At 42.1% G+C, this 13,561-nt stretch overlaps 1 protein-coding gene across 1 annotated transcript; it reads left to right on the top strand.

Moving 5' to 3' along the window:
* Positions 1-2,157: 2,157 nt before the first annotated feature.
* agtrap (angiotensin II receptor associated protein) lies at positions 2,158-13,164 on the top strand. Its single transcript, XM_062966735.1, has 5 exons — positions 2,158-2,339; positions 8,525-8,559; positions 10,337-10,448; positions 10,655-10,856; positions 12,883-13,164. Exons 1-5 carry the CDS (start codon positions 2,313-2,315, stop codon positions 13,005-13,007), a joined length of 501 nt encoding a protein of 166 aa, XP_062822805.1. The 5' UTR covers positions 2,158-2,312; the 3' UTR covers positions 13,008-13,164.
* Positions 13,165-13,561: the final 397 nt, after the last annotated feature.

Genomic DNA, 13,561 nt, shown 5'->3' with positions numbered 1-13,561 from the left:
TGTTCTGACATAATCATGCAAGATGACAGAGGATGGGTTTGGCTGTAGAAATGCTGATTCCTTCCGATGCAAGCCAGGCTTCCTAGTGAGTCATGGCCAGCGGTAATCTACCCCTGGTTGTCATGGCACAGCATATAGACCAGTGATTCCCAAAGTGGGCGCTACTGTCCCCTGGTGGGCGCTGGAGCGATCCAGGGGGATGGAGATGGCACCTATTAGGACATGGGGGCGGGGCCAGAGGAGGGGCGGGGCCTCTTCCCAAGTGCCGGAGACAGGGCTGAGCACCTGGGGTGCCTGTTAGGACACAGGGGGCGGAGCTAGAGAAGTAGGCGTGGCTTCTTCCCAAGAGCGCGAGACAGGGCTGAGCATCTATACCTCTCCTGAGGCTCTTGTTGGGACACAGAGGGTGGAGCTAGGGAAGGGGGCGGGGCCTCCTTCCAAGAGCCAGAGACAGGGCTGAGCCTCTCTACTTCTCCTGAGGCGCTGTTAGATCACGGGGGCGGGGTACCTCCTCTAGCCCCGCCCCCTGTGTCCTGGCAGGTGTCACAGGACAGGGATAGAAGCTCAGCCCTGCCTCAGAGCTCGTAACTCCGCCCATCCCAGTCCTGGCTGCCCATTTGTGGCCCCGCCCACCTCCCCTCCCCCTCCCAGCCCTGCATGTTGGACTAGGGGAGAGGCTCAGCCCCGCCCCCTTGAGCAGGAGCCACGCCCACCCCCCTAAGCCACACCCCCCCTTTCCAGGGGGCACTGAGTCACATTTTTTTGGAAAGGGGCAGCAGGCCAAATAAGTTTGGGGACCACTGGGTTAACACAACATATAGGCCAAATAGGAACACATAGAGAAAATTATATCCATGAGAGACATAGTTTTCCAAAGAACTTTTAACAAGCCAGGCTCCCCAGTAAGTCATGGCCAGTACATCATATAGATCAGTGATGGACAACCTATGACACGCATGTCGGCACTGACACACCTGGACCATTTTTGCTGACACGCTGCCGCATGCAGATTGATTGGATGACTATGTCTTTTGTGGCCAAATTTGGTGTGATTTGGTCCAGTGTTTTTGTTGTTTACTCCATGGGAATTATTCACATTACATATATATATATATATATATATATATATATATATATATTAGCTTGGGGACCCGGCGGTGCGTGGGTCATTTGAGAATGGCCTTATTTGTGTTTCAATGTTATGTATTGTGTTTGGAGTGGGTGAACTACAGTTCCTATAAGCGTGGCTCAATCCTCCCGATACGGGTTTTTGCTTTTATTATGGACTAGCTGTGCCCTGCCACGCATTGCTGTGGCCCATTGGAATTGCACTGAATAGCTCCGGTTTTTGGGGTATTTTAGGCCCTGTGAAGGTTCGTGATGTGATATTTTGTGGTTTCAACCTCGAGGCATGGATGATGGATTGTGTTGTGAAATTTCGAGGTTGGGGGGTGTTTAGTTTTGTTGTTTTGCTCGATGCCAGGATTCCATCACTCTTTTATATATATGGATTTAGATTAAATTAGATTTAGATTTAGGTTAGATTAGATAGATTTAGATAGATTAGATTAGATAAAGATATATATTTCTATTATTATTATATTATTATTGTAGTATATTATTATATTATTACTATATTATTATTATTATTATTATTATATTCATTATTCATGACTACATTGAAACTAGAATAGAGAGAAATCAGCGTGGAAACTGCAAGAGGTACCATAGATCGTTGTACGTGGAAATGAGGGTAGTAAATAGTTTTTGATTTATTAAATACAGTTATATATTACAATTATACATTTTTGTTATTTAAACTATATATATATTGTGAAATTATGGTGGTTTTTTTTCTCGAAGTGACACACCACCCAAGTCAGGCGAGGATTTTTGGTGAATTTTGACACACCAAGCGCAAAAGTTGCCCATCATTGATCTAGACCTTCAGAGGAAGATGATGGCATCCGGTAAACTAGACATCCCAAGGACCCAGGGCTGGATTTCTCATGCAACAGAGGGGGCTAGGGCTTTAATTCGCATTAAGGTTCCTCTCCCGTCTACACGGTGAGATTGCATTGCACTTCCTTCTTTCCGCCCCCTGGAGGGAGGAGTTTCTCTCCTTTTGGTTTTTTGCTCAATTTCTGGGGGAAGAGTCATGAGGCTCAATGGGGAGGAGCCCTGGGAAGAAGGAGGAAGAAGAAGAAGAAGGAGCAGAGCGGAGCCTGGGTTAGGAAGGAAGGAAGGAAGGAAGGAAGGAAGGAAAAGAAGAAAGAAAGAGAAGAGAAGAGAAGAGAAGGAAGGCAAGGAGGATGGAGGTGCCCGCTGTGAACCTCAAGGTGAGTGTGCAAAAGGGAAGAGTGTGGTTGGCCACTGAGCCATAATAACAACAATAATAACAACAACAATAATAAAGGGTTGAAATAATAATAATAATAATAATAATAATAATAATAATAATAATAATAATAATAATACAACAGCCAGCAGAGTGTCTGCTGTGGACTCCTCTTGTGTTTCTAACAACAACAACAACAACAACAACAACAACAACAACAATAAAGGTTGAAATAAAAATAATAAAAATAATAATAATAGAGGGTTGGAATAATAATAATAATAATAATCCAGCATATCTATCTTGGTTGCTGTGTCATACAATAAAATAATAATAACAAAGGGTTGAAATAATAATAATAATAATAAAATAGAGGGTAGGAATAATAATAATAATAATAATAATAATAATAATAATAATAATAATCCAGCATATCTATCTTGGTTGCTGTGTCATACAATAAAATAATAATAATAATAATGGGTTATAATAATAATAATAATGCAATACAACAGCCAATAGAGTGTCTGCTGTGGACTCTTCTTGTTGTGTTTCTAACAACAACAACAACAACAATAATAATGGTTGAAATAATAATAATAAAAATAGAGGGTTGGAATAATAATAATAATAATAATAATAATAATAATAATAAAAATAATGGGTTGGAATAATAATAATGATAATAATAATAATTAGTAAAAACGTTGGCACCTTCATTGAAAACATGATGGAGCACTGGAAAACTGAACTGTTTGTTGGAAATGAAAGCTATGGACTTGTCAACATCAGGAGAGGAATTTTCCAGGGAGATTCATTGTCCCCTCTGCTTTTCATTATTGCCATGATCCCTCTGTCAACAATCTTACAAAAAACAAATCTCGGCTATCAAACATCTAAGAATTCTCACAAAATTTCACATCTGATGTACATGGATGACCTGAAGCTGTATGGAAAAACAGAAACTGAAATCCAGTCTCTGACTAACACTGTCCGAATTTTTAGCACTGATATCAGCATGGAGTTTGACTTGGACAAATGTTCGACAGTGGCATTGAAGAAGGGAAAAATCATTGAAAGTGAGGGCATAAATATGCCTAATGGCCAAACAATAAAGTGTCACCAGCCAGAGGCCTATAAATATCGGGGCATACTACAGCTGAACAACATCAAGCACGAACATGTGAAGACTGTGGTCAGCAAAGAATACACACAAAGGGTCAGAAAAATTCTCAAAAGCAAGCTCAATGGAGGCAACACCATCAAGGCCATAAACACCTGGGCCATACCTGTCATAAGATATACTGCTGGCATTATAAACTGGACACAGATGGAACTGGACAATTTGGACAGAAAAACAAGAAAACTCATGACCATTCATCACTCCCTGCACCCTCGCAGTGATGTTGACCGGCTATATCTGCCTAGAAGATCAGGGGGCAGAGGACTCTTACAAGTAAAACAAGCAGTCAAAGAAGAAGAACATGCCCTGGCAGAATATGTAAAGCAAAGTGAAGAACCTGCTTTGATTGAAGTCAAAAATCAGAAACTCCTCAAAGCACAGTAGACAAAAAAACAGTACAAGAAAACCGCACTACAAACTAGAGCTGACAGCTGGCACAACAAAACACTGCATGGAAAGTTCCTTGACAAAATTGAAGGAAAAGCTGATAAGGAGAAGACCTGGCTCTGGCTCACGAATGGGACCCTGAAGAAAGAGACAGAAGGCCTGATCCTTGCAGCCCAGGAGCAAGACATCAGGACAAAGGCAATTAATAATAATAATAATAATAATAATAATAGAAGACCTGGCTCTGGCTCACGAATGGGACCCTGAAGAAGGAGACAGAAGGCCTGATCCTTGCAGCCCAGGAGCAAGACATCAGGACAAAGGCAATTCAGACCAAGATCGAAAAATCAGCTGATGACCCAAAATGCAGACTGTGCAAGGAAACCGACGAAACCATGGATCATATCCTCAGCTGCTGTAAGAAAATCGCACAGACAGACTACAAACAGAGGTACAACCATGTGGCCCAAGTGATTCATTGGAACTTATGCCTCAAGTACCACCTCCCAGCAGCAAAGAACTGGTGGGATCACAAACCTGCAAAAGTCTTGGAAAATGAGCACGCAAAGATACTGTGGGATGTCCGAATCCAGACTGACAAAGTTCTGGAACACAACACACCAGACATCACAGTTGTGGAAAAAAAAAAAAGGTTTGGATCATTGATGTCGCCATCCCAGGTGACAGTCGCATTGACGAAAAACAACAGGAAAAACTCAGCCGCTATCAGGACCTCAAGACTGAACTTCAAAGACTCTGGCAGAAACCAGTGCAGGTGGTCCCGGTGGTGATGGGCACATTGGGTGCCGTGCCAAAAGATCTCAGCCGGCATTTGGAAACAATAGACATTGACAAAATTACGATCTGCCAGCTGCAAAAGGCCACCCTGCTGGGATCTGCACGCATCATCCGAAAATACATCACACAGTCCTAGACGCTTGGGGAAGAGTTCGACTTGTGATTTTGTGAAACGAAATCCAGTATGTCTATCTTGTTTGCTGTGTCATAATAATAATAATAATAATAATAATAATAATAATAATAATAATAATAATAATAATAATAATAGGAAGTGTCTGACGTGTGATCCAATACAATAGCCAGCAGAGTGTCTGCTGTGCACTCATCTTGTTGTGTTTCTAATAATAATAATAATAATAATAATAATAATAATAATAATAATAATAAATACAACAGCCAGCAGACAGTCTGCTCTGGATTCATCTTGTTGTGTTTCTAATAATAATAATAATAATAATAATAATAATAATAATAATAATAATACAGCAGCTAGCAGAGTATCTGCTGTGTACTCATCTTGTTGTGTTTCAAATAGTAATAATAATAATAATAATAATAATAATAATAATAATAATAATAATAAAAGCGGGTTGGGAGAGACTCCTTGGCCCATTGAGCCCTTCTGCCTCTTCCCTGTCCAACCCCAAAAGCACTAGAAAAGCACCCCTTATTAATTAATAATTATTAATTAGAGAATAATTAAAATACCATTATAAATAAGGGAGTGTATAAGAGTGTAAGGTGAGTGTGCAAATTGGTTGTCTACAAGGCAACGGTCAATGGAAGAGTGTAACAGGAGCATGCACCATGATTGTGCAAAGGGATCACATATTAGAAAAGCATCTGAACTGTGATAATAATAATAATAATAATAAGGAATGGTGTAAAAGGCCAATGAAGCACCAAATGTACAAAAACAAGTGTGCGAGGGCCCAGTTGTGCAAATAATACACACATATTTTTCACTATTTTATTATGTGTATAGATAAATTATATTGACGTAAGTCAGGCAAATGCAGGAAAAGGAGTTTCGAAATGGAGAAACAGAAAGCGGCTGAGTGAGCAAATCCTGGAAATCCCTGTATTTTGCAAAATAGTTCCAAATAGGGAACAGAACAGTGTGTTTCTTTCAGAGATAAATATTTCCTGCATGTGAATGACACCGAAAGCAGTTCCAAAGGCATTATTATTGTTATTATATTGTTATTATTATTGTTGTTGTTATTATTATTATTATTATTATTATTATTATTATTATTATTATTATATTGGTGGACTAGATGCCCTTTGGGGGGTCCCTTCCAGCTCAAATTTATTATTATATTAGTGGACTAGATGCCCTTTGGGGGTCCCTTCCAGCTCTAGGATATTATTGTTATTATTATTATTATTATTATTATTATTATTATTATATTGGTGGACTAGATGCCCTTTGGGGGTCCCTTCCAGCTCTAGGATATTATTGTTATTATTATTATTATTATTATTATTATTATTATTATTATTATTATTATTATTATTATTATATTGGTGGACTAGATGCCCTTTGGAGTCCCTTCCAGCCCTAGGATATTATTATTATTATTATTATTATTATTATTATTATTATTATTATTATACATTATTATTTTATTGTATGACACAGCAAACAAGATAGATATGCTGGATTTCGTATCACAACATCACAAGTTGAACACTTCCCAAGTGTCTAGGACTGTGTGATGTATTTTCGGATGATGCGCGCAGATCCCAGCAGGGTGGCCTTTTGCAGTTGGCAGATCGTAATTTTGTCAATGTCTATTATTTCCAAATGCCAGCTGAGATCTTTTGGCACAGCACCCAGTGTGCCCATCACCACCGGGACCACCTGCACTGGTTTCTGCCAGAGTCTTTGCAGTTCAATCTTGAGGTCCTGAGAGCGGCTGAGTTTTTCCTGTTGTTTTTCGTCAATGCGACTGTCACCTGGGATGGTGACATCAATGATCCAAACCTTTTTCTTTTCCACAACTATGATGTCTGGTGTGTTGTGTTCCAGAACTTTGTCAGTCTGGATTCGGAAGTCCCTCAGTATCTTTGCGTGCTCATTTTCCAATTCTTTTGCAGGTTTGTGATCCAACCAGTTCTTTACTGCTGGGAGGTGGTACTTGAGGCATAAGTTCCAATGGATCATTTGGGCCACATAGTTGTGCCTCTGTTTGTAGTCTGTCTGTGCAATTTTCTTACAGCAGCTGAGGATATGATCTATGGTTTCGTCGGTTTCCTTGCACAGTCTGCATTTTGGGTCATCAGCTGATTTTTCGATCTTGGCCTGAATTGCCTTTGTCCTGATGTCTTGCTCCTGGGCTGCAAGGATCAGGCCTTCTGTCTCCTTCTTCAGGGTCCCATTCGTGAGCCAGAGCCAGGTCTTCTCCTTATCAGCTTTTCCTTCAATTTTGTCAAGGAACTTTCCATGCAGTGTTTTGTGGTGCCAGCTGTCAGCTCTAGTTTGTAGTGCGGGTTTCTTGTACTGGTTTTTTGTCTGCTGTGCTTTGAGGAGTTTCTGATTTTTGACTTCAATCAAAGCAGGTTCTTCACTTTGCTTTCCATCTTCTGCCAGGGCATCTTCTTCTTCTTTGACGGCTCGTTTTACTTGTAAGAGTCCTCTGCCCCCTGATCTTCTAGGCAGATATAGCCGGTCAACATCACTGCGAGGATGCAGGGAGTGATGAGTGGTCATGAGTTTTCTTGTTTTTCTGTCCAAATTGTCCAGTTCCGCCTGTGTCCAGTTTATAATGCCAGCAGTATATCTTATGACAGGTATGGCCCAGGTGTTTATGGCTTTGATGGTGTTGCCTCCATTGAGCTTGCTTTTGAGAATTTTTCTGACCCTTTGTGTGTATTCTTTGCTGACCACAGTTTTCACATGTTCATGCTTGATGTTGTCCAGCTGTAGTATGCCCAGAGATGTATAGGCCTCTGGCTGGTGACACCTTATTGTTTGGCCATTAGGCATATTTATGCCCCCACTTTCAATGATTTTCCCCTTCTTCAATGCCACTGTCGAACATTTGTCCAACCCAAACTCCATGCTGATATCAGTGCTAAAAATTCAGACTGTGTTGGTCAGAGACTGGATTTCAGTTTCCGTTTTTCCATACAGCTTCAGGTCATCCATGTACATTATATGCGAAATTTTGTGAGATTTCTTAGATGTTTGATAGCCGAGATTTGTTTTTTGTAAGATTGTTGGCAGAGGGATCATGGCAATAATGAAAAGCAGAGGGGACAATGAGTCTCCCTGGAAAATTCCTCTTCTGATGTTGACAAGTCCATAGCTTTCATTTCCATTTATTATTATTATTATTATTATTATTATTATTATTATTATTATTATTATATTGGTGGACTAGATGCCCTTTGGGGGTCCCTTCCAGCTCTAGGTTGTTGTTGTTGTTGTTGTTGTTGTTGTTGTTGTTGTTATTATTATTATTATTATTATTATATTTGTTATTGTTATTATTATTCTATTCATTATTATTATATTTATTCTAATATTAGATGGGCATTATATTTATTATGTTCAGAAGGAGACACAATGGCTTCTTATCTGTCCTTGGAAAAGCTACAGAGTCCGTGGGAGAATTTCACACTGACGTCAACGTGAAAAACATGCTTGGACACGGCCTTCCCTCCTGCTTTTTAATCTGGGGAGGATAAGAGGCCATTGTTTCCAGTGTCGTCTGGCAAAGTGGTATCAAACTTCATTAACCCCCCACAGTGTAGACGCACCTCTGTGAAGTATCTGACACATTTGTGGTCACCATTGTTTTCCGCAGGCCATCATTTTGGTGCACTGGCTGCTGACGATATGGTGAGTCCCCCTCGCACGATTATCCAAGTGTGAGTGAGCCCTCTTGCACGATTATCTGATTGTGAGCCCCTCGCACAATTATCCGAGTGTGAATCCCTCGCACGATTATCTGAGTGTGAATCTCCCCTTCGCACAGTTTTCCGAGCGCAAGTCCCCTTCACACGATCACCTGGCTGTGAGTCCCCTTCTCACGACAATCCAAGTGTGAGTCCCCCCTCACTATTATCTGAGTGTGATTCCCCCTCGCACAATTATCCAAGTGTGAATCCCTCACATGATTATCTGAGTGTGAGTCCCCCTCGCATGATTTATCTGAGTGTGATTCCCTCACATGATTATCTGAGTGTGAATCTTTCACACGATTATCCAAGTGTGAGTCACTCTTTGCACGATTTATCTGAGTGCGATTCCCTCACATGATTATCTGAGTGTGAACCCCTTGCACGATTATCTGAGTGTGAGTCTCCCCTTCGCACAATTTTCCGAGCGTGAGTCCCCTTCACACGATCACCTGGCTGTGAGTCCCCCTCGCACAATTTATCTGAGTGTGAACCCCTTGCACGATTTATCAGAGTGTGAGTCCCCCTCGCACAATTTATCTGAGTGTGAGTCCCCCTCGCACAATTATCCAAGTGCGAACCCCTCACATGATTATCTGAGTGTGAACAGCTTGCATGATTTATCTGAGTGTTAATCCTCCTTCACACAATTATCCGAGTGTGAATCCCTCACATGATTATCCGAGTGTGAGTCCCCCTCACACAATGATCTGAGTGTGAATCCCTCACATGATTATCCAAGTGTAAGTTCCCCTTTGCACGATTTATCCAAGTGTGAGTCGCCCTTCGCACAATGATCTGAGTGTGAATCCCTCACATGATTATCTGAGTGTGAACCCCTTGCACGATTATCTGAGCGTGAGTCCCCTTCACATGATCACCTGGCTGTGAGTCCCCTTCTCACGACAATCTGAGTGTGAGCCCCCCCTCATGATTACCTGAGTGTAAGTCCCCCTTGCATGATTATCCGAGTGTGAATCTGTTGCACGATTATCTGAGTGTGAGTCCCTCTCGCACAATTATCCAAGAGTGAGCCCCTCGCATGATTTATCCAAGTATGAGTCCCCCTTTACACAATTTCTGAGTGTGAATCCCTCACATGATTATCCGAGTGTGAACTCCTTGCGTGATTATCCGAGTGTGAGTCCCCCTTGCACGATTACCCGAGTGTGAACTCCTTGCGTGATTATCCGAGTGTGAGTCTCCCTTTGCACAATTATCCAAGTGTGAATCCCTCACATGATTACCTGAGTGTGAGTCCCCCTCGCACGATTTATGCAAGTGTGAGTCCCCTTCACGGGATCATCTGGCTATGAGTCCCCTTCTCACGACGATCTGAGTGTGAGTCCCCCTCTCATGCTTACCTGAGTGTGAGTCCCCCTCTCACACTTACCTGCGTGTGAGTCCCCCTTTCACGCTTACCTGAGTGTGAGCCCCTTCTCATGCTTACCTGAGTGTGAGCCCCCTCTTACGCTTACCCCAGTGTGATTCCCCCTCTCATGCTTACCTGAGTGAGAGTGAGTCCCCCTCTCATGCTTACCTGAGTGTGAGCCCCCTCTCACGCTTACCTGAGTGTGATTCCCCCTCTCATGCTTACCTGAGCGAGTGTGAGCCCCTTCTTACGCTTACCCCAATGTGAGTCCCCCTCTCATGCTTACCTGAGTGAGTGTGAGTCCCCCTCTCACGCTTACCCGAGTGTCCCTCCTCCTCCTCCGCAGGGGCTGCCTGGAGGCCTGGCTCCCTCCCTCCTACGCCTGGAGCAACTTCTCTGTCCTGGCGCTGGGCGTCTGGGCCGTGGCGCAGCGGGACTCCCTGGACGCCATCCTCATGGTGGGTTGTGGGTGGGGGGGCACGAGGACATCTAGTCCAGGCTTCGGCCAGCTCGGGCCCTCCCTCCGGGTGTTTTGGACTGCAACTCCCACCATTCCTAACAGCCTACCGGCTGTTAGGAAAGTGGGAGTTGCAGTCCAAAACACCCGGAGGGGGCCCTGAGCTGGCCGCTACCCGACTTCTTACCCCCCGCTTTTCGTTCCCAGTTCCTGTGGGGCCTCCTGCTGACCGTCCTGACTGACATCGTCCACTTCGGCCTCTTCTACCCCCGCGGCCCCAAGGCCCCCTCGGACACCATGCGCTTCTCCAACGGGATGGCCGTCTTCAGCCTCCTCCTCAAGCCCCTCTCCTGCTTCTTCGCTCACCAGATGCACCGGCAGCGCGGGGGGGAGGAGCCCTTCCGCCTCGGTAGGACTCCCCCTCGGCACTCGGCTGGGCGGACCTCTGTCGGGAGGGCTTTCACTGTGCCTTCCTGCCTGGCCCAAGGGGAGGGGGTGGACTAGATGCCCCTTGGGGGTCCCTTCCAGCCCTAGGATATTATTATTATTATTATTATTATTATTATTATTATTATTATTATTATTAACATATTCATATGTTATTATTATATATTATATTAGTAATAGTATTATACAGTACTATTATACTGTATATATTATTATTATTATTATTATTATTATTATTATTATTATTATTATATTGCTGGACTACATGCTCTTTGGGGGTCCCTTCCAGCTCTAGGATATTATTTATTATTGTTATTATTATTATTATTACCATATTCATATGTTATTATTATATATTATATTAGTAATAGTATTATATAGTATTATTATTGTTATTATATGCTGTTCCCATTTTTCTGCTCCAATCCTGAGCTCGCTGATAAGAACACACTGGTCAGAAAGGAGGGTAAATATAACCGGATCAATGGCCTTTCTCTCCCTTTTGCTCTTGGCCTTCCGGGCAGAGAGGGAGGGCTCTTGTCCTTGGCGTTCCTTCGCTTCCCTTCCCTCCCTCCTTCCTTCGTTCTATCCGTCCCAGCCTTTCCTGCCTGCGGAGCCATGGAAATGGGTCAATGGGTTGGATGGTGGGGAAAGGGAGAAGGAAGTCATTGAAATGCATGGACTCCGTGCCATGGGGTGCTGGGATTTGTAGTTTGCATCCAGTCCAACCCCTTTCTTTCTTTTTGTCATGGAGGAAGACCCCACCCAAACCCCTCAGACACATGGCCATCCGGTTTAGTTGTGTTGTTATAGTCACAATGCGTTGTTCTGAGTTTTGTGGGTCCGGATTGTGGTTTTGTGGTGTGGTTGTGTTGTTACAACTGGGAGGCAAGGCTTTTGCGTTGTGTTGCCAAGTTTCGTATATCTGGTGCATTTAGTTGTGTTGTTATAGTCATGATGTGTTGTTGTGAGTTTTGTGGGTCCGGATTGTGGTTTTGTGGTGTAGTTGTGTTGTTACAACTAGGAAGCAAGGCTTTTGCATTGTGTTGTCAAGTTTTGTATTTCTGGGGTGTTTAGTTGTGTGCCAAGTTTCGTATTTCTGGGGCGTTTAGTTTTGTTGTTATAGTCACTGTGCAAACAACTTTATCCTTTTATATATATAGATTAGTAATAGTATTATACAGTATTATTATTATTACTATTATTATATTCATATATTATATATTATATTAGTGGTAGTATTATGCATTATTATTATTATATTCATATATTATTATATATTATTTTAGTAGTAGTATTATGCATCATAATCATAATCATTATTATTATATTCATATATTATTATATATTATATTAATGGTAGTATTATACATTATTATTATTATTATTATTATTATTATTATTATTATTATCATCATCATCAGAGCGTGGATGACCCTTTCTTGGGTCTTCTTGCCTGGCAGAAGAAGGGTGGACTAGATGCCATTCCAGTTCTTGGATATTATTATTATTATTATACATTATTATTTTATTATGTCACAGCAAACAAGATAGACATACTGGATTTCGTATCGCAAAATCACAAGTCGAACACTTCCCAAGTGTCTAGGACTGGGTGATGTATTTTCGGATGATACGTGCAGATCCCAGCAGGGTGGCCTTTTGCAGTTGGCAGATCGTAATTTTGTCAATGTCTATTGTTTCCAAATGCCGGCTGAGATCTTTTGGCACGGCACTCAGTGTGCCCATCACCACCGGGACCACCTGCACTGGTTTCTGCCAGAGTCTTTGAAGTTCAGTCTTGAGGTCCTGATAGCGGCTGAGTTTTTCTTATTATTATTATTATTATTATGGTCCTTTCTTGGGTGAGCTTCATGCCTGGCGTCCCAACATTAGGCTACTATTAATATTAATATGATGGTGATTATTATTATTATTATTATTATTATTATTATTATTATTAATATAATGTTCCTTTGCGTGTGCAGGGTGGCTGGGCGTGTGCCAGGAGCGCAGTGCCTACCAGCCCATTGACGGCGCGGACACTCGGCCGGCTCCGTTCCCGGATGCGACGCTCTCGTCGGGCAAAGGGTCACCCGCCCAGCCGTACTGACCGGACCCCGAAGGGTGGCCTTGCCACCTCCACCCCGGACCCCTCGGACCCCGAGCTGCTTCTGCTTATTTCTGAGCCAAAGACCTCGTTCCCTCCCCCAGTTACGTTCCCCGGTGTATTTTTCTACTAAATAAATGCCTGGTGCCTTCTATTCTTACTACGATTTTGTATGCATTTATTTGTATTTATTTATATCCCAGAGTTTGGCCAGGATATTATGGAAGGGGGCGGAGTCTCGATGGTCATGTGACCCAAGGGGCGGAGCTAACGGTTTCCGGGAGGCGGGGCCAAGCTGATCGTTTCTCAATGAATTATAATCGATCCCATTGGCTCTATCGGTTATATATTTGGGGAAACAGGACTTTCACCCAGCAACAGGTTTCAAAATATATTATTATTATTATTATTATTATTATTATTATTATTATTATATTATATTATTATATATTTATTGCATGTATTTTTTTTACAATCAAATATATTATTATGTATCTATTGCTATATATGTATATATTATATTTATTGCAATATTCATACAGCAATAGATTTGGGCC

Source organism: Anolis carolinensis, unplaced genomic scaffold (assembly GCF_035594765.1).
Source record: "Anolis carolinensis isolate JA03-04 unplaced genomic scaffold, rAnoCar3.1.pri scaffold_28, whole genome shotgun sequence".
Taxonomy (NCBI): domain Eukaryota; kingdom Metazoa; phylum Chordata; class Lepidosauria; order Squamata; family Dactyloidae; genus Anolis; species Anolis carolinensis.
Note: the sequence above shows the minus strand (reverse complement) of the source record. Positions and strands in the feature narration are given on the sequence as shown.